The sequence below is a fragment of the Metarhizium acridum genome (genome assembly GCF_019434415.1).
Source record: "Metarhizium acridum strain ARSEF 324 chromosome Unknown scaffold_31, whole genome shotgun sequence".
Lineage (NCBI taxonomy): Eukaryota > Fungi > Ascomycota > Sordariomycetes > Hypocreales > Clavicipitaceae > Metarhizium > Metarhizium acridum.
In genome coordinates this window covers 1,584,870-1,603,765 of record NW_027094018.1, presented here as the reverse complement: position 1 = coordinate 1,603,765, position 18,896 = coordinate 1,584,870, and the positions used below count along the sequence as shown (strand labels likewise).

The 18,896-nt window shown below is 48.0% G+C and overlaps 9 protein-coding genes across 11 annotated transcripts; 5 read left to right on the top strand and 4 right to left on the bottom strand.

The window, feature by feature from the left end:
• Positions 1–18: 18 nt before the first annotated feature.
• Positions 19–3,458, top strand: J3458_005329 (uncharacterized protein). Its single transcript, XM_066118747.1, has 4 exons — positions 19–958; positions 1,030–1,694; positions 1,757–2,012; positions 2,081–3,458. The coding sequence occupies exons 1-4, from the start codon at positions 530–532 to the stop codon at positions 2,276–2,278; spliced, it is 1,548 nt and encodes a 515-aa protein (XP_065976268.1). The 5' UTR covers positions 19–529; the 3' UTR covers positions 2,279–3,458.
• On the bottom strand, positions 1,993–3,395 carry REX4 (3'-5' exonuclease). The gene has a single exon (XM_007816328.2). The coding sequence runs from the start codon at positions 3,360–3,362 to the stop codon at positions 2,403–2,405; it is 960 nt and encodes a 319-aa protein (XP_007814519.1). The 5' UTR covers positions 3,363–3,395; the 3' UTR covers positions 1,993–2,402.
• Positions 3,459–3,678: 220 nt separating the features above from the next.
• Positions 3,679–5,240, top strand: ESA1 (Histone acetyltransferase; the record flags this gene model as incomplete). The annotated part of the gene is made up of 2 exons (XM_007816329.2): positions 3,679–4,093; positions 4,150–5,240. 2 exons carry the CDS (start codon positions 3,679–3,681, stop codon positions 5,238–5,240), a joined length of 1,506 nt encoding a protein of 501 aa, XP_007814520.1.
• Positions 5,241–5,533: 293 nt separating this feature from the next.
• J3458_005326 (uncharacterized protein) lies at positions 5,534–8,021 on the top strand. Its single transcript, XM_066118746.1, has 2 exons — positions 5,534–6,118; positions 6,179–8,021. The coding sequence occupies exon 2, from the start codon at positions 6,287–6,289 to the stop codon at positions 7,391–7,393; it is 1,107 nt and encodes a 368-aa protein (XP_065976267.1). The 5' UTR covers positions 5,534–6,118; positions 6,179–6,286; the 3' UTR covers positions 7,394–8,021.
• Positions 8,022–8,175: 154 nt separating this feature from the next.
• Positions 8,176–10,392, top strand: YEY2 (Valine--pyruvate aminotransferase). The gene is made up of 2 exons (XM_066118745.1): positions 8,176–8,858; positions 8,922–10,392. Exons 1-2 carry the CDS (start codon positions 8,376–8,378, stop codon positions 9,837–9,839), a joined length of 1,401 nt encoding a protein of 466 aa, XP_065976266.1. The 5' UTR covers positions 8,176–8,375; the 3' UTR covers positions 9,840–10,392.
• Positions 9,895–11,571, bottom strand: cdc27_1 (CDC27 protein; the record flags this gene model as incomplete). 2 transcript variants are annotated; one of them, XM_007816332.2, is made up of 5 exons in its annotated part: positions 11,473–11,571; positions 11,361–11,416; positions 11,062–11,264; positions 10,139–10,990; positions 9,909–10,075 (listed from the first exon to the last, which is right to left on the bottom strand). In XM_007816332.2, the coding sequence occupies exons 1-5, from the start codon at positions 11,524–11,526 to the stop codon at positions 9,909–9,911; spliced, it is 1,332 nt and encodes a 443-aa protein (XP_007814523.2). In that variant the 5' UTR covers positions 11,527–11,571. The 2 variants fall into 2 exon arrangements, with proteins under 2 accessions (XP_065976265.1, XP_007814523.2); XM_066118744.1 differs by having other exon boundaries at positions 9,895–10,075; positions 10,139–10,999; positions 11,062–11,571.
• A 5-nt stretch (positions 11,572–11,576) lies between these two features.
• On the top strand, positions 11,577–13,555 carry RAD18_1 (E3 ubiquitin-protein ligase rad18). 2 transcript variants are annotated; one of them, XM_007816333.2, is made up of 2 exons: positions 11,577–12,567; positions 12,617–13,555. In XM_007816333.2, exons 1-2 carry the CDS (start codon positions 12,024–12,026, stop codon positions 13,459–13,461), a joined length of 1,389 nt encoding a protein of 462 aa, XP_007814524.1. In that variant the 5' UTR covers positions 11,577–12,023; the 3' UTR covers positions 13,462–13,555. The 2 variants fall into 2 exon arrangements, with proteins under 2 accessions (XP_007814524.1, XP_065976264.1); XM_066118743.1 differs by having other exon boundaries at positions 11,717–13,521.
• Positions 13,556–13,766: 211 nt separating this feature from the next.
• J3458_005321 (uncharacterized protein) lies at positions 13,767–15,406 on the bottom strand. Its single transcript, XM_007816334.2, has 2 exons — positions 15,198–15,406; positions 13,767–15,115 (listed from the first exon to the last, which is right to left on the bottom strand). Exons 1-2 carry the CDS (start codon positions 15,245–15,247, stop codon positions 13,798–13,800), a joined length of 1,368 nt encoding a protein of 455 aa, XP_007814525.2. The 5' UTR covers positions 15,248–15,406; the 3' UTR covers positions 13,767–13,797.
• Positions 15,407–15,757: 351 nt separating this feature from the next.
• J3458_005320 (uncharacterized protein) lies at positions 15,758–18,686 on the bottom strand. The gene has a single exon (XM_007816335.2). The coding sequence runs from the start codon at positions 18,476–18,478 to the stop codon at positions 16,181–16,183; it is 2,298 nt and encodes a 765-aa protein (XP_007814526.2). The 5' UTR covers positions 18,479–18,686; the 3' UTR covers positions 15,758–16,180.
• Between the last annotated feature and the right edge of the window lie 210 nt (positions 18,687–18,896).

Below are 18,896 nucleotides of genomic sequence, written 5' to 3'. Positions count from 1 at the left end.
ATGTGGAAATTGGTTGTTCTCTGAATACGGAGTAGCTGGGGGCTCAACTTGTAAATGATTTCTTGTCTGGCTTGTAATGCAACAGGTCTTTGCCGCCCACAAGCTCAGTTTAGTTCCTATACTATTTCTGTGTACGGAAACACAGCTGGGCTGATCCGGTATCTGTCAAATCCAAGGCTGGCCAGTCAATAAATGACCCCGGTATTGTCGATTATCGTACGGAGTATATACACCGTGATCTTGCTCATCATCTTCTGTACCAACCAGGGGGGTTACACCAGCGTACACCGACATCTGGAAAAGTCCCAATGGTCTATTAAGAACGGTGGGCATCTGGGCACCCACGTAGACCGTGCCCAGCATTCAGGGTCCACACGTCCGAGCGTTTCAGAACGTGTCATAGATTCTATCCGAGTCCGCCGCGGACGATCGATGGTATACATGTTGCAGGACTTAAACTTAAAACCTTGCAAGAGCCCATCAAATGAATTACCCAAGTGCCACTTCGTAGACTGCTGCCAGTCCCTTCATGCGTGTGCGCAGTAAATTTTCCCTCCATACAATGCATCTACCAGTTTTGCCGGAAACCCTCAACAGGCATCTGAGAGATGGATCAGACTTGATTCGAAGTACGATAGTTGGCTTGGCCTGGGCACCTGCCGTGTCTGTAGCAAGATCCGCCATTCTCACTACTCTATCATGCATCGACACCGGTACGCTTCTACTTGTCGACGAACCCGGCGGGACCCGTCATGTGTTTGGTCAAAAGCTCTCTTCTGGTGCTGACCCGTCGCCTATGGGTACTCATGAGAGGCGAGCCGGCACTACGCCTCGCGTGGAGATTGTCGTCAAGAAAGAGACATTCTGGATGCGGCTGTTTTTATTCGCTGACATAGGATTTTCCGAGGCATACATGCTTGGAGATATCCTTTGCGAAGACCTGACTTCATTTTTCCAGGTGAGCTCCCACTAGGGTTCTGCGTTGGTCTGGTATATGAACATGGCAATGACCAGTGTGCGTCAATGCAGCTCTTCATCATCAACAGAGACCGCATGCGCAACGGAACCACGGTCGTGTCTAGGATCTCATCATCACTGTCATATCTTGCTAGATCCACCAATACTCTCTCCAATTCGCTACTGAACATTTCGGCACACTATGACATTAGTAACGACATGTTTGCTGCCTTCCTCTCAAGCGACATGACATATTCTTGCCCAGTGTGGCAAACTCGGATCGATTCCGGCCTAGGTGATGAGAGTCTAGAAGCCGCCCAGCAGAGAAAACTAACTCGCTTTATCGATGGCGCAAAGCTCAAAGCGACAGATCATGTCCTTGAGATAGGCACTGGCTGGGGCTCCTTTGCCATTGAAGCTGTCAGCAAAACTGGCTGCAGAGTAACGTCCATAACACTTTCTAAAGAGCAAAAAGAGTTGGCAGAAGCACGAGTGCGGGCTGCTGGACTCCATGAACGTATCGAGGTCCTGTTGACAGACTACCGCCAACTCCCGGTCCCTGAAAAGCCATACGACAAGATTGTGTCTATCGAAATGCTCGAAGCAGTTGGCCAGGAGTACCTGGGCACTTACTTTGATTGTGTGAATAGGCTCCTCAAGCCAGATGGAGGCATCGCGATGTTCCAGTGTATAACGATGCCTGAGAACCGTCATGAGGCATACTCCAAATCAGTAGAGTACGTTTTTTAATGCTCGTATGCCATTATGCATGTTCACACGAGGTAACATTACGGCACAGTTTTATCAACAAATACATTTTCCCAGGAGGATACCTGCCCTCAACCACACAACTTTTGGGCCATATCAGCGAGCAGTCCCACGGCACGCTCATAATCGAAAAGGTGGAAAACATCGGTGGGCATTACGCCAGGACTTTACGCTTGTGGAACGAAAACTTCCAGTGCCATTTTGACAGTCAAATCAAGCCCGCACTTTTGCATAATCACCCAGGAATGACGAAAGAGGCCGTTGAGGTCTTTCGAAGAAAATGGGAGGCAAGATACCCCGATTCGTGTTTCGTCGTGTCTCGTCTGGTCAATTCCACTAACGTGATCGTGCACAGTATTACTTCAAATACTGCGAAGCTGGGTTTGCAACAAAAACCCTTAGGAGATGTAATCATTACTGTCGGGCGAGAAGGTGCTATAGAGTTACTGGAAGGGATCCCGCTATAGATACCAGACAGACGCGGTGTGTCCAGATTGCAATTGATTTGCAAGGGAGCAAGAAGTCCCTCCGTACATTCCCGTGGTCCTTGTGATGCAAATTCCATATTGAGCATGCTACTCTTTCCGACAGGATTATATTGACAATCGTTGTCTCCCAAGTAATGAAAATTCCACACCGCAGGTAATGCTCCACTGTAGTGGTAGTTTAGAGAAAGATTAATGTTTCCTTCTATGTTTCTTGGATTTCCTTGCAGTGACTGGAGGAGTCCTATGTTGATAGCGATTTGCGTGATCGGTGTCAAAACTCGACTTGTATTTTCGGAAAATGAGCATAGTGACACGTGCATCCTCGGTGCTAGAATGTGGACCTTCTTGTATTTCAATAGCTAGAAGTTCTCGAGCCAGAACTCGTAGAGAAGGTTTTCGCCCATGTCCGTATTTCTTGAATGCGTGATGTTTGGCGGTATCCCGAATATCCCTCGGAGGATGGCTCAGTTTCAACGCATCTAGATCATGGTTTATGTCGTGTCCAACCAAGATACGTCCTTCGATGATATTGTATACTTCTCGTTGAACTTCTTCGAACTCTCTCGCAAACCTCATTTCTCTTTGGGATACGCCACTCACAGCCGTCCTCCAATCAGTGACCCGTTCCTTTGGTTTCACATAAGAATCGTAAATTTGTCGTCCATGGAAGTCAACCAAGCTGATTCGAGCCAGAGCTGACTCATGTCCTCCTTGGCCAACTCCAACCATTTCGCAATCCAGTCCAACATATTTTCCAACATCGACATTGCATGATCGACCATGATTGACTTTATCACTATGAGAAGCCATGGTCACTGAACTCTCCTTGATACCGAGGCCATATGCCTCTGCTAGAGCCTCACTCGAAACGTCCCGGTCTGTTGCCCAAAGCCCGATTGATGGTGACTGGCCAATGTTGGATTCATCTCTCACTCTGGAACTATGCACCGCACCCATTTTCGGAATCCGCTTAACCTTGGTGTTTAAAGACTGCGTGGTCTTTCGAGAAACCTTTGCTGAAAACTTGGGTATCTTGGATGTGCTCGACGTTTCATCCTCTGCCTTACGCTTCAAAGATGGGCGACGTGTTTGCTTGCCAGGGTTGAGCTTTGCCTGAAGCTTCTTCCAGTTGGAAGACAACTCAGCCATGATCCAAGAACATACTCAGTACCAAGCGCTGAGATACTGGAAGAACACGTACAGGAGATTAGTTATGTGGTCGCGGGTCGTGGTTCATACCCTAGGTACCCTGGACAGGTATGCAATCACCTAGGTATGCATCTAAAGAGGTTAGTTAGTTATATGGAGTACCAAGTTAAGATTTTCTGAACACACCGCCTGCTTAATTATGCCATGGGGACCTTTACTGCCGCATCAACTGCCAATAACTATTTTCCTGCATTGGCGAAAAGAGTGTAAGGTTTGTAAAATCATTAATCATCCACGGTCGTCCACATGCTTCATTATGGCTGTGGGAACACCAGCGGGAGAACCCACTGTCGGATCAGACACACCAAGACAAAAGGGAATAGCGACGCCTGATACACTGAAAACGGGTTGTATAGCCTGGGTGGTCAAGGACGGCCAACCACGACGCGCGGAGATTCTCAGCATCAAGGAGACTAAGAGCGGCAAGCAATTCTATTGCAACTTCGATAATTTCAATAAGCGACTTGATGAATGGGTTCCAGTCACAAGAATCGACTTCACACAAGAAGTGGAATGGCCAAATCCTGACAAGGACAAGTCAAAAGATCCCAAAGCCAAAAGGACGTCATCACAGACCAAGAAAGCTCAAGTTCCGAAGAAGGGGCAGAAGCGGCTCAGTAAAAGAGAGCAGTCGATTCAATCAGAGGCTGCGACGCCTCATCCATGGTCAGGTACGTGTTATATGCCTTAATGGTTCAAAGAGGCGCCCAGCTCATGCAGCCATTAGAATTTGCAGAGTCTCAACAGCAACGACAGACATCATCCGTTGGTCCCGATGTTGATTCGCAAACGCAAGCAAGCGCCGACGTAACTGCAACACCGGCCGCAGCGGACGACACAGAAGCGGATGACAAAGACGACGATGTTAAGAAGGAAGAAGGTGAATTCAGTCGGGAAGAAGAAATTGAAAAACTAAGGACCTCCGGATCTATGACCCAAAACCCTGCTGAGATCTCACGTATAAGAAATATATCGAAGGTTCAATTCGGCAAAAATGACCTGTTCCCTTGGTATTTCTCCCCTTATCCCGAGGTTTTCAGTCAAGAAGACGTTATCTTCATATGCGAATTTTGCCTGAGCTACTATGGGGATGAAACAGCGTTTCTGCGACACAGGAAAAAGTGCACATTGCAGCATCCTCCAGGGAATGAGATATACCGAGATGACTACGTCTCATTTTTTGAGATTGATGGACGCCGGCAGCGAACTTGGTGCAGAAATCTCTGCCTCCTATCTAAGATGTTTCTTGACCATAAAACACTTTACTACGATGTGGATCCGTTTCTTTTCTACGTGATGGCTAGCCGAACGGATAAGGGCTGTCATATTGTTGGATATTTCTCCAAGGAAAAAGAGAGTGCAGATGGATACAATGTTGCCTGCATTCTGACCTTGCCTCAATATCAGCGAAAAGGGTATGGACGACTTCTGATACAGTTTTCATACGAGCTTTCCAAAATAGAAGGCAAGCTAGGGTCACCAGAGAAACCGCTCTCTGATTTAGGTCTTCTGAGCTATCGTCAGTACTGGTCAGAGAACATCCTTGATCTGCTCATGGGGTACAATGAGCGGGACGACAAAGTCACCATTGAAGCAATATCTTCTGCTCTCGCTATGACCACGCAGGATGTTGAACACACCCTTCAAGCCATGAAAATGCAAGTATACCACAAAAGCGATCATAAGATTGTCATCCCAGAGAATCTCATTAAGCAGAGGGAAAAACAAAAGCTGAAACTGAGACGGGTGCTTGATCCGGGGCGCATACAATGGAAGCCGCCAGTGTTCACTGCATCCAGCCGAACGTGGGGCTGGTGAAGGGAATAACTCACTACATGAATTTTCTAGCATATTTCGCTTATGTCCGGAGTACGGGGTACGCAGCTGCAAATCTGGGTGCCTACTGGAGTAACCAAGTAGGTTGGGATACCAGCTGGGTTTTGGTGTTGCATCTGGTTTTGTGAAATCTACGAAGATTATTTTGTTTTCAATGGCATAGATAGAGTGTTTGAAGATACCCGAATATATCGATTCTTCTTGATAATGAATGACCTTTAAAAACGTCTTCTCCGCATATCAACCACATCCCATCGACATTAATGCGATATTTTCAGGCCGAGATGGACATTTTTTCAGACACGCAGCTGAATTAGCCCCCAATATTACTGACCACCACTTCGTGGAACTTTTCCAAATACCTTGCTCTATTGTACGGAGTACGCAGGTATCATTCCTGTGAATCCTGTCCCAGCCTCCGTACCCCATCGAGGAGCGCCGCCTCCACAAAGAATCCGCCGCTGCGGCCCCACTGTAACTGAAAATACACCAAGACATGACAACTGACCTTAGATTGGACTACATCACGCCCGTCTCAGCAGACATCATTTTGAAACAACAGAGGGTGCCATGTTGAACATCCACAGTTCAGCGTCTTTGAACCTGACTTCAGGACCTTTGCATCATTAGCATCAGATACTCCGCACTTCTCTGTGGATTGTACTCCGTATCCCAACATCTATCTCTGTTGCGTGTCGTTGACAGTTCCACCATTCTCTCACCATGCGCGTCACAGGCCCGGTCTGCGCGCTGCTCTGTGTGAACATCCGCCTAGCAATAGCCAACAAAGAGCCTCAGCTTCCAATCCACAATGCCGCTGATGCTTGCCCCGACTATGCGTCATATGCGTCTTATCCGCAGTAAGTACTCTCAGCGTTTACCAATGTGTCCTGACGGGAGTTGCTAATGAACTTAGCAAGCCTCTGAGCACTGGGCCTCTCGCACTTCCGTTTCAAAGACCCGAGCGACGATGTCGGACATTCCACTCCGATGAAATCGAGAAAGTTATAACAGACATCACGACACGAATGAAGGACCCAGACCTGGCACGATTATTCGAGAACGCTTTCCCGTCAACAACCGATACGACTATTAAATTCCATACCAAAGGCAGAGATACCGGCTTCGTTCGATTCGGCGGATCGCGAACTGTCTTGGATGACGGTGCCTGGCAAGGGCATCACTCCTTCATAATAACGGGGGATATACTTGCCGAATGGCTGCGCGACTCAACAAACCAGCTGCGTCCATATCAAACGCTGGCAAAGAAAGATCCCGCCATTTTTGACTTGATCTTGGGCGCCATCAACACACAGGCGGAGTACGTCATTGAGGCTCCATACTGCAATGCTTTCCAGCCTCCTCCCATTAGTGATCTTCCGATAACGTCCAATGGTCAGGACGACGTTGTCCATCCAGCATATGAACCCAGCGCTGTATTCGAGTGCAAGTACGAACTTGATTCGCTAGCCCATTTTCTGGCGCTGGCGAACGACTTCTATGAACACACAGGCTCGACAGATTTCTTGAACAACCGATGGTATCTCGCAGTCGAAACACTCCTACAAGTCCTAGAAGCACAGTCAAAGCCGACGTTCGACCCGGAAACGGGAGACTATTTGAGAAATGAGTACACTTTTCAGAGACGGACAAGCACTGGCACAGAGACACTCAATTTGCAAGGAAACGGTAACCCCCTCAACAGCGGCACAGGTCTCATTCGCTCCGCATTCAGACCTAGTGATGACGCCACGATCTTAGGCTTCTTTATCCCTGCCAACGCGATGATGTCTGTCGAGCTGCGCCGGACCTCTAAGTTCCTCAAGGCTTCAAATAAAGCATCTTTGGCAGAAAAGCTGGAGAAGTGGGGTGATTCTTTACGCTCCGCTGTCTGGGAGCACGGCGTGGTCACCCACACAAAGTACGGACAAGTTTTTGCGTACGAAGTTGACGGCTATGGTTCCGCGATCATGATGGACGATGCAAATTATCCATCTCTGCTAGCCTTGCCCCTCATGGGGTTTTGTGGAATTGAAGATCCAATTTACAAAAATACAAGAAAAATGATATTGGAAAAACGGGGCAATCCCTACTACCTGAAAGGCAAGGATTTCGAGGGCATCGGCGGTAAGTAATTAAATGAAAATTTTGCTTTTTTAACAGAACGAGCTGATTGACTTGACAAGGGCCGCATATTGGGCTGCGAAATGCATGGCCGATGAGTCTACTGGTTCAAGCACAGACCACGGGAGATGATGACGAGATCGAGGCGTGCCTTAATCTAGTCCTTCGGTCCTCCAAACTTGGCCTGGTGCATGAAAGCGTAAATGTAAATCACGTCCGACAATACACACGCAGTTGGTTTGCCTGGGCAAATGGTGTTTTTGCGAACACCATCCTTGATATTGCAAAGCGAAAACCACACCTGATATTTGGTCCCGGGTCGTCGCCATATGAACCATGAGGTTCTTCTCTGTTTGTTCGGACTGAAGATGATGTCGATTTATTTGCTGATGCACGCCCTCAGGTGGTATGTTGTATCTAATGCCCAATGTTAATAATGGTAGAGGAAAGGGAAAGAAGTGGACCGGCCCCACTTCACTTTTGCTGCTATTCTTGTAGGTACTTGCCTTCTCCAATATGTAGTGATGCGACGATGTGCCGAATCAATGTTCTGCCGGCTGCTTTGGTGAATACGTACTGCTTTCGGGTGTATGGGTCCATCGAGGGTGAAATATCCTTTTTTTCTTCTTTCGCCTTGCGGCTTTCCACGGTGCCGGCTGCTCGAGCCGTGATGAAGCTGGAAATGAGTCTGGTCCATTATATTCGGATCAGGTTCCTGCGTGGCACACGACTACTCCATGTAGACTTAACCCACTTCGGACGCCCTCTCACATGAGGCAGCTTACCAGGCCAATAAAAGCCCGCGCTTGGTTTCTTGAGGCCTCACGAGTCTTCTTTTCCAACTATTGCTTTGACCGGTAACAGGAACTGCGCCTGAAGCCGCCTACGTACGTACCTAACATAGGGTAAGAGAAGGAGGGGCTGAGAAAGCTTTCCCGGCCGCGTTTAATCAACTCCCTAGGTAGACACCCCACGAGAGTGTTGTTCACCAGCATGGAATCGAATTTGTTGAGTAGGAGAAACCACATCAATCTCATGCGTGGTTGGCCGTCACCAGATGTTTTGCCAGCTGCTATGCTTTCAAGTGCCTGCCAGCAAGTTCTCCTCCGCCGTGAGGAGTATATCCCTATTCTCCAATATGGTCCAAGTACAGGTCACCCAACATTGAAGAACGAGTTATCCAGATGGCTTGGCGAGCATTATAATGTCAGCCCAGATCCAAATCGAATTTGTGTCACAGGCGGAGCAAGCCAGAGCTTGGCTTGCATTCTCCAGAGCTTCACTGACCCAAACTATACCAAAGCCATTTGGATAATTGCTCCTTGTTATTACCTGGCGTGTGGAATTTTCCAAGATTCGGGATTTGCTGGAAAATTGCGTGCAGTACCGGAAGATAACGAGGGCATCAACTTGTTGTTCCTGCAAAACAAAATCAGGGAGCTAGAACAAGACGAACAAGCAAAACCGCAGCCAAAGGTGAGTGTTGGCCCGAAAACACCAGTGGTCAACAGGTACTCACTCGATCTAACAATCTCACAGCCGGTCAAGCCTCATGACATGACCAGAAAGCTGTATAGGCATGTCGTGTACATTGTACCAACTTGCGCAAACCCTTCTGGGAAAACCATGTCTCTTCGACGACGTGAAGAGTTGGTACAGCTGGCACGGGATCACAATGCTCTCGTGGTCTGTGATGACGTGTACGACTTCTTACAGTGGTCTGTTGACCCCGAAGAAGAACAGGGTAATAGGAGTGACTTGAGACTGCCTAGGCTATGCGATATTGAACGATCATTGGGATTTTCGGAGCAGGACCCAGACAAATTTGGTTACACCGTCAGCAACGGGTCCTTTAGTAAAATTGCTGGGCCGGGAGTCCGCACAGGTTGGGTTGAAGCCTCCCCAAAGTTCGTCATTGGGCTAGGCAACACTGCTTCCACAGTGTCAGGCGGAGCACCGAGTCAGCTGTGCGCCGCGATACTCGGTGAAGCTCTCCGAACTGGCGAACTACAGAAGCACATAGCTCGCACGGTTTGTCCATCTCTGCAGAGGAGACATAAGCTCGCAATGATCGCAATTCATCAATACGTTACGCCTCTGGGCTACTGTGCCCGGAAAACGAGTCTTACCGGAGCTCGAATTTATGGCGGATACTTTATCTGGCTGTCTCCGAAAGAAGAACTGTCACTGAGCTCCCAACTAGTCGCCGACGTCGCGATGGAAGAAGAGAATCTCGCGATAGGTTATGGATGCATGTTTGAGGTTCACGGGGACGAAGGCAGTGCTCCGTTCAAAGGTGACATTCGAATTTGCTTTGCATGGGAGGCAGAGGATGCCATAATTGAGGGTATTCGGCGATTAGGCTCTTTACTCAAGCGAATGTTGGAAAATCCAACGCAGTACGAGAACTGGAAGTCGAAGACTGAAGAACCATCGAATTTCGTACATTGCTACTAACAAAGACTACTTTTTCCACTATTCACCTCATCAAAGCATTTAATCTATTCCCTCGCATGCCATGTACAACTATTTCTTTGCAAAAAATGACATGATACTGCCTTGGGAGCCTTTTGTTGATGTTTTCTTTGCCTTCGCGGACGATGATGGCTGCATTGGCGGCGGCGTGGGCCTTTTCACTGGCGGAGTGAACTCATCCTCAGAAAAGGACTCCCACCCCGGTTCTTGAATCGTGACTATTCACATTGTAAGCTGATAAAGTTGCGCTGGTAGTTGAAGCTGGACTGCGCCGCACGTACCCATGTATCCTTGATCATCCAATATTCGTTTCTTCTTCAGCACTCGGCGCTTGCCTCTTCTCCGGCCGTCCCCCGAACTGGAAATTGTCTCTGAAGGCTCCTTATCGGCCTGTGCTGTCAAGGATATCCCTGATTCGGGCTCTGCATCTGGTAAGGACTCGGACTCCGGGTTTTCACCCGCTTCAATGTTCGGCGCGAACCCAATCACTTCACGCTTGTTTCCCTCACCATCATCATCATCATCATGCTCCTCCTCCTCCTCCTCCTCCTCCTCCTCCTCCTCCTCCTCTTCCATCATGCGCCTTAAGGCGTCTTCTCTATCCTTGCGTGAGTTTGCCTTGGAATGCAACGCTGAGCTGGATTTGGAAGGTAGGATGTCGGTGTCATCAGGCTCTCCATCATCGGAAAGTGCGGCGGTGGGTTCGTCAGTTCGCTTAATCTGCTTCGTAGATTTTTGAGGAGCATTGATGGGTGTCTTTGCAAACGATTGTAAAATTGTCTTTGGGGCCGGTCGATTTGAAGTGCTGGCCAACTCCCTATTCTTTGGAACAGGTTGTTGTTTTCCCTGCCGCGGTGGCTCTCTTGTTGTTTGCCTGTTATGGCTGGTCGGTTCACTTTCTTGCTTTACGGATTGCACATGACCAGAAGGGGATGAGTTCGGCTGTGATTTCCGATCTCGCAAACGCATATGCGGATTGCGGACTGCCCCATGCTTGTCGTGTAGTCCAGCTTGCTTGCGGTCAACTATCATGATATCATTTGTGTTTACCGCATCTTCGTAGAGCCAAAAATCCTTCATCGTATTTGGTGACAAACCATACACATGGATTGATGTTACGCTTGTATGAATTCCTAGTACATCTTACCAGTTATCAGAAATGGGTTCTTCCCGAGATAATGGGCGGCCTGAGGATGGGGCAAACCTCGCAGATTTTCTTCCCCAACAAGCGTCAGCTTCCTGTTGCTCGCTACTTGTGTTAAGCTTTCCGGCAGGTCAGACGAGCTGGTTATTTGAGCAGCATCTGGTATCTTATTTGTGGCGGCAACAAACCCAGAAACCAGGTATGTGGCGTAGATCGAGTCTGGGAGCAGTTCATTCTGATACCGGTGGAAGTCGAAGAGCATGCTGCATAAACTTGTTAGAGAAAAATATTATAAGGAGAAGCTCAGAGGAGAAAATTGAGGCAAAATTGCCGAGTAATGGGACAGATGACAGAAATACCCTTTAGCTCTGTTGACATGGACATCCAGCGATGAGCTTAGGGCCCGATAAGATATCTGCAAATTGGATATGGATCAGTTGATGGTTATGGGTGCCATGCTATGGAGCTTACCGGTCGACCCTCGCTAAGTAGCTTATCTGCCAGAAACTTCCTGTGCTCATCCATTGAAAAATTTCTTGACTTCACTTCTCGAATTACTGTACAGAGCGATGGAGGACTTGTAGTAGGGGACAGAAAACGCGACTCAGGCTTTCGCGCCAGGAGCCTAGAGACGACGCGAAGTCACGTGAATCCACTTAGAAGCCTGATCTCGGATTCAAAAAATCAAACTTACGTACCTCGGTAGGTAACTTACAAAGCGCGGGTAAGTTCGATTTTTGCTCACCGCGATCCTGTCTGCAGATGCTATCATGGCAGTTCTAGGAACCTTTGACTAGAAGTGCTCTGTAGATACTGCTAACAAGAGTTGTGTGGTGTCGTTTGGATTGCCTTCTGGCTTCGTTACAGGTATCGTCATTCGCCCCACAACGCGTCGAGTCGCGAATCAATGCCGAGTCGATTACTTCACGATCTTGGTTTTCGCTCTGAAATTGCGCAATTGACATTTCAACGAGGAGCACAGAAGACGCCAGTTATAACGAGCATAGCGAAACCTTGCCCAAATGCCAGTGGATGATGTTTCTGACTCGACAGATTGGCTTGGTACAGCCCTTGCCGGCCTGGCTGCGGTTGAGGCAGCCATGCGCTGTCAAGTTTGCAAGGATTTTTACAAGACGCCAATGATTACGACATGCTCGCATACCTTCTGCTCTATTTGCATACGACGAGCCTTGTCCAATGATAGCAAGTGTCCCTTATGCCGAGCTCCCGAGCAAGAGCTCAAACTGCGAAGTAATTGGTCAATGGAAGAATCTGTTGAAGCATTTTCAAAAGCACGACCCTCAGCTTTGGTCGTAGCCCATAGCAAGTTGAACACGTCGGCTTCTTGCAAACGGAAAATCGAAGGCGATGAGCCGACTTCGAACGCTTTGTCCCCTGAACCCAAACGCATACGGACATCTGCTCGACTGATCAATCGTCGACGTGAGGACGCAAATCAGGCGTCTCGGGCGCGAAAGAAGGGTGATGAAACTATCACAGTCTCCGATGACGATGGAGGCAGTAATAGTGAGGATGATGATTATTCTGAGCATGACCAAGAACATGGTTCGCTGTCCTCGAATGGTTGACTGGGATCTTGCTAACATTTGGTCAGCTGACACCCTTGTGCCGTGTCCATCATGCCAAAAGAAAATGAAGGCTTGGCAAGTTTTCCAACACCTAGAAACATGCCCAGGGCCAATATCTGAATCGACAGAGAGCAAAGCTTTTCCCGCTGGACGGGTATTACAGGCGCAGCAACCCCGCCTCCAAACGACTTTGGAACGACTGCCTGCCCTCAATTACTCGATGCTAAAGGAACAGGCACTACGAAAAAAGTTGGCCGAGCTGGGAATATCCAACCAAGGGCCTCGATTAATCCTGGAAAGACGTCACAAAGAGTGGATTACCATTTGGAATGCTAATTGTGATTCCGCCACACCCAGAAAAAGATCACAGCTTTTGCAAGACCTAGACATCTGGGAGAAGACACAGGGTCATCGAACAACCGCTACAGCGAAAACAACCTCGAGTGGGGTCGCAATTCAGGACAAAAATTTCGATGGCATTGCCTGGGCTGCGAAGCACGATTCATCTTTCAAGGATTTGATTGCAAATGCGCGGCGAAGCAGGCTAGAAGCTAAGGGTCCGACAAAAGATATGCATGACCGAACAGAACAAATCTCCAGTACTTGTTTCTCTATGGATGATACGCATGACAGAACCAAGATTTGTCAGCTATCTGATAGATTGACCACGGAATTGCGGCAGAGTTCCATTGATCAAGAGGTCTCCACTACCGCAACCTTTAAATCCAGGCTGCAGAAAAAAGAAGCACAAATGCAAACTTCAATTCAAGCTCCATCGACACCGGTGGCCAGGGAGTCCGCCAATGTGGACGCGCTTGAGTCGGGACTAGCCATTTCAAACTCGTCAGAAACCGAGACTGGTGGTCAATAATGAATATATGCTTAGTAGATGGGATAGTCGGGGTATGTGGCATAATGGGTAAGGTGGATAGGTAAAATACAATTTATCAATATGCCATGGCGGAAAACGAAAATGTGACCTTGTCATGCTTTTGCACGCATTTCACAGCTAGAGAAGCCGATGTCCAAATGCCGCCCAAGAGGCAGATCGGTCGTAAATCCTAGGTTAATCGCGTTTATTCTCGGCAAAAGCCCCAACTTCTTCGTGGAAAACTGTCTGCACCCCAAATGCTTGATTGTTCTCATAGTGGTCAGGTTTTGAACATACTACTGCAACTGAAACGTATTCTAAATTCCTGTGTATTTCCTAGCTGTGATCTAGAGATAGACTAGCGACTTGTTTCTCAATCGTCTGAGTCTTTGATTTGTCGCTTTCTGAAAGAATTTCAGTTGGAACGTTCGGCAAGTTTGCTAATTCGTTCTGTATTTCTTCGATTTTGCCAGTCTCGTGTTCCACCTCCTCCTTTTCTTTGGCCAAACGCGCTGTCTCTCGGGTTGCGGTCTCTAATGCCTCCAGTTCGTCCTGTATTTCTGACTCGTCGATCATTTCTCCTGTAGGTTCTGCTAAGATCGCCGCCACTTCATCTACCTCTAACATCTGCTCTCGGATTTGCTCCATCACTTGGTCCACTCTATCACTGCCTCCAATACGGGTATTGAGACTGTGTAGAGCATTGGCAGATGATTTCATGACGGCAACAAGCTGAACTTGATCTGATGCTTGCTCAAGCTTCGCAGCTATGTCCTCAAGTTGGTTCAGTGTGGCATATCGCTTTGCGAGTGAGGATTCAGCCAGCTTCCTGGATTTCAGTGAAGCCTGTGCAGCAACCCGATTGTTTTTTGCTAGTGCGCTCTTTATTTCGAGGGTGAGAGAGTCGATTCGCATGTTGAGAGCAAGAGTCTGATGTCGAAGATTCGCAGTCAATTCTTTTATCGACGCTACCGCAACGTCCTCTGGGCCTATGCTCGACTCATCTGAAGAGCTTCGAATACGTATTATGCCGCCGCTATAGTCGATGAAGCCCTTATCCCTGGACGAGAAGGTGAGGAGTACCTCCAAGTCGTCCTCCGAGAGACACTGACCAGCCACCAGTGTTGACGCGAATAAAGACTGGAATTGTAATCTAGTGAAGATTCGATCGAAGTGGGAAGTCCTTCCAGCAACCTGTTGCTTAAACTCCTGAAAGACTGTTTCGACATTGTTCATAATAACATACTGCCCGATAGGAACGCTATCATCGCCACTGATCTTGTCCTTGATACCGAACTGTCTGAAGGCCCACTCTGCAGCGTTCCATGATAATGATACTAGATTTTGGGTAAAGGTCGCGGCCTGGGGTTGTAAGAATTCTTCGACAGAAATGTATTTTTGATCAGCTATGGCCTGTCGTATCGCAGTCCCTAGGGCGAGGGGTTGGCCAAACCGTTTGCTTTCCAAGTAGTGAGGGAGATTTTCATCAACATTTAGAACTAATAGACTTGAATTTGGGCCACGACCTGAAAGAAGACCCCTCAAGGATAAGCATGATAACGCCCCTTGCCAAGCAACGATATTTGCACGGTACCCATCTGGATTAAGTGTTCTCTGTGGCCGAAAGTCGCTGTAGAGTGCTGGTAATCGTGCTCTGTAAGTAAACGCATAGAATGAATTAGTGTTGTTCTACTACCGAAGAGTTTGTGAGTTTCCCAGATCGCACAGATTCATACTTTCGGAAGTTTTGGTCGTGCTCAGAAAGAAATTCGGCCAGGTCACCCATGACGCCTCCTCAGCACGAATGATTGTGTGAGCAAAATTGAGGTGACCAGAGGCCTCGCCTTCTGACACTTCAGTAGATAGAAAACTAGGAGATTTGAGCCCGAGAGGATAACATCCCGGCGCCTCGAGCTAGGTGGGAAACAATGCTGGTGGGTGCTCCTTGATGTCTGCTTTTGATGCTGACGCCTAGAGAGCTTCCAAACAAAATGACGGCTTGGGCCCACTTTCTGGTTTCGGTGCTGGTTGGTTGGTTGGCCTGGTGGAGTCTGGCACCTCGAAGTGTTTGTTATTGCCTTTATCAGCTTCAAACCTTGGCTTTGGGCTTTCGGATGCTATTGATAGCTTCGTAGCTTAAGTAGTTACCTCTCCAATGCCCACCAATTCTGCCGTACGGCCCTTCTTGCTGCGCATGTGGGTTCCTAGGTAGACACCTACCCGCGCGGCCCCTGTTCTGGTGACAGTACAACTATCAAGATAGGTCTTAAATTATCACTATTATTAAAGGTTTAATGTATTAAGTAAAATTTTATTTAATTATCTTATTACATCTGATAGCTAGAAGACAGTCACCAGAAAACCTGTTGACGCGCTAAAGTAGGCAACTAGATGGTGCTCTTGTCAATCAGTATAAAAAAGATTTGGCTAGTGAAAGGTTCCAACAAGCTATTTGGTAAGAGCTAATGGGACGTGGCAGCTCTTACTGAAATGCTTCTTGGCGAGTTTTTAGCACTCAAGTACCTAAGTCTAAGCAAGGTCACTCGCTGTCCTCTCCTAAGTTGTTATTACATGTCATCAAGGTACTAAACCTAACAACTTTTTTTTTTTTTGATGAGCTACGAACAAATATCTGTTGGCCTTTGCTCACTCGGCAGGGCTGATATGCCTCCTTGGTTTGATGGGAATCCCAACAGTCTCATGACGGTCATGTGTTGGCCTAGTCGACCGTAATCTCTCCTCGAAGTGGAGCTGTTTCCAACATGCCAGTTCTCGAAACCGTGCTTGCCCTCTTGGAAGGCAAGTTCGTGAATGCTTGACTTTCAACATCGATGACTGGAGTGCCTCCCTCTCTTCCCGGATCCGACCTAGCAGCATCATGCAAATTAAGCTTCTCGAGAACCTCAAGCCTCAGAGAGTGCATGTATTCTTCCGCGGTTCGAAACTGTGCTATGCCTTTGCTATGGGGTAGGTTCCCATAGATGTTGTGACACTCACTCAGGCATCTTTGGGCTGGGAGATACTTGCCCTGTTGATGCCAGGATTGTGCAGCCAGTATGCTCCATATGGCGGCTTTCCGATATCGACTGCCCCAACCCCAGCTACCGACGCCGAGTTTAGACAAGTAGCAAATACAGAGGCGCTCTTTTAGTAAAGCATCGCCAACTGGCCCTAGAATCCTGGCTTCAAGCAACCGAAGACCCCATCTGCTGGCATCATCGACATACGCACCCCCCTTTGTCCTCAACAACTCCAAGCCAAGGAGCAAACACCGAATGGCACCAAATGGCGCACTACATCTGGTGTTATATGAGTAAAATGCCGACTCGAGCATTTGATCGATTGAATCTGCACGTGTCTTGGAAGCCGAGTTTTGCGGTGCCATCAGTGAGCTAAGTGCCGCCATTTCATTCGCAGCCGCATGATATTTCCAAGCCTTTGCCTCACTAAAATCCGACCGCAAGAGTTCATATGTTGAATGAGCCAACTTCCAGTCACGCAACATGAAAGCGAAATCAGCAAGCTTTCGAATGATAGCCTCGGCCGAATCAGCGCGGTAATACCCTAAATGATCATAGTTATCCCTTGAGTAGGGGCCCCCACTTGAGGAAGATCTGGAGGTGCTTCCAAATCCTGTCCATTTCCGAGATAGATTTATGAAACGACCTGCGATACCTCTTCGGCGTGATGCAACTTGGTCGTTCCACACTGAGATATGCCGTTCCATCGTGGGAATAACTGATTGTCTAACCATTTCTCGAACAAATGTTCGTATTGCCGTTGCATCAGATTCGAATATATACTGCGTGGGATCTTCAAAATCCTCTCCATCCTCGCTCCTGTGAATCCTAGCCAGCTCCTCGGCAGCGGGCATCCAATCACTGCATGGCAGTGGTATGCTGTCGTCGTCTGTTTCCGCGCTTTTACTACATCGCAATCGGAGAAGGTGGCAATGCAGACCTAGGTGGCGCTTCATCTGCTCAAAGAAGCCCATTGATCGGGTGATGTCATCATTTTCTTCATCGTGAACAAGGACATAATATCTAAGATAGTCGTTGTCCGCCCAAAGAGGCAGCTTTCTGCTGCCCTGATTACTCTCAGAGTACAGTTTTCTCAATTCTTCAATAGGTGCGCCATTTCGAGAGCTGATAGCTATGACGCAGGCCACAGGATGCGCGAAGGTTTCGTGAGGTGTAATCGGCGTGCCGGACAATAAGCGCCTCAAATACAGAGAATAGTATGGTGATGCAGAATCACGATCTAGACCTTGCCGTAAAGCGTCTAGTGCTGGTGAGGGCGGCCTAAGAATCGAACCTTCAGCAAAGGATAAGTGCCGATCAACGACGCTCTCAATCTGAGCAAGAGCAACCTTGTCACTTTCCGTGCTTTCTTGGGCACTTTTTGGATCGGTATTGACCAATGTCGGCTGAGACTTCGAAATGGTTGAACCTAAATTCTGAATATTCTCACCCAATTTTGTGAATCGGATAGCAAAGTCCTCAAATACACGGCTCATTCCTTGACTATCTCGTACTGTAACGCTGCCTTGAATTTTCTCGCCAAAAGGCCGTAACAACTCCCAGAGGCCATTGCGAAAGCCCTTCTCCTTGATCAGGATTTCTGTATCTTCAGAGGCGTATACCGATACGTTTGGGACGAAAGCTTGAATAATTTCATGCACGGGTTCTCCTGGCTTGTCGAAGGCTGAGTCTGATATGCCGCGTCCGGGATAAGCATCGAATACTGGTTCTGAAATTGTCGTACCCCCCGAAGAGCCTTGTATAGCTGGTGACATTGGCCTAGAGCTGGGAGGGGATAATGTTGAGGCATATAAGGAGGCTGCAGAAGGATTGGACATCCTGAAAGGTAAACTAGAGTCTGAAGGAGATGGAGGAAGTCTTTCGACAGAGGATGTTGAGATCCTAGCTCTTGTCGGCTTCATAGAGGCCGTCGCAGCAGCAAGTGGAAGTGCATGAATTGGATCGTTCGGGTATGCATTTTGTTCAGGTGATGGCATTAAGGCGACGTGCCGGCGTGCTAAAAGCGTCGGCCGGAAATTCGTCTTGCTCAACTCTGGCGGCTACTGAGGGGTGATCGCGAGATCGAATGCGTAGTTTTGACGAACTCAACTAGAGGTCTGCATAGTATAATGCATTTAATGCGCAAAATGGAAAATTGCATGCCTCACCTGGGACTTCCTGCTGTCGTGGAGGCGTTTTACAAACATATGACAACACATGATCATCGCCAAGGGTGGCCGACGTACACATCAGGGACGTAGATGTTTATTACATAAGCACGTCGCAGGGTGCTTACCATATGCCAGGTACCTACCTAGGTACCAAAAGTCTGCGCCCCCCGGCCCATATCCCCATAACACTATAAAACGCGTTTAACATTATTTTTAAACAGCTATAATTATTATAAAAGATATT

What these genes read in the sequence shown, in the direction of transcription:
- RAD18_1 (XM_007816333.2), top strand. Translation starts at nt 12,024, where the DNA reads ATGCCAGTGGATGATGTTTCTGACTCGACAGATTGGCTTGGTACAGCC. An exon ending in TGAGCATGACCAAGAACATG is followed by an intron (nt 12,568 to 12,616) that starts GTTCGCTGTCCT and finishes ACATTTGGTCAG; the next exon opens with CTGACACCCTTGTGCCGTGT.
- J3458_005329 (XM_066118747.1), top strand. Translation starts at nt 530, where the DNA reads ATGCGTGTGCGCAGTAAATTTTCCCTCCATACAATGCATCTACCAGTT. An exon ending in GCATACTCCAAATCAGTAGA is followed by an intron (nt 1,695 to 1,756) that starts GTACGTTTTTTA and finishes ATTACGGCACAG; the next exon opens with TTTTATCAACAAATACATTT. An exon ending in TCTTTCGAAGAAAATGGGAG is followed by an intron (nt 2,013 to 2,080) that starts GCAAGATACCCC and finishes GATCGTGCACAG; the next exon opens with TATTACTTCAAATACTGCGA.
- J3458_005326 (XM_066118746.1), top strand. Translation starts at nt 6,287, where the DNA reads ATGAAGGACCCAGACCTGGCACGATTATTCGAGAACGCTTTCCCGTCA.
- J3458_005321 (XM_007816334.2), bottom strand. Translation starts at nt 15,247, where the DNA reads ATGGGTGACCTGGCCGAATTTCTTTCTGAGCACGACCAAAACTTCCGA. An exon ending in CACGACCAAAACTTCCGAAA is followed by an intron (nt 15,116 to 15,197) that starts GTATGAATCTGT and finishes GTTTACTTACAG; the next exon opens with AGCACGATTACCAGCACTCT.
- J3458_005320 (XM_007816335.2), bottom strand. Translation starts at nt 18,478, where the DNA reads ATGCCATCACCTGAACAAAATGCATACCCGAACGATCCAATTCATGCA.
- REX4 (XM_007816328.2), bottom strand. Translation starts at nt 3,362, where the DNA reads ATGGCTGAGTTGTCTTCCAACTGGAAGAAGCTTCAGGCAAAGCTCAAC.
- YEY2 (XM_066118745.1), top strand. Translation starts at nt 8,376, where the DNA reads ATGGAATCGAATTTGTTGAGTAGGAGAAACCACATCAATCTCATGCGT. An exon ending in AAGCAAAACCGCAGCCAAAG is followed by an intron (nt 8,859 to 8,921) that starts GTGAGTGTTGGC and finishes ACAATCTCACAG; the next exon opens with CCGGTCAAGCCTCATGACAT.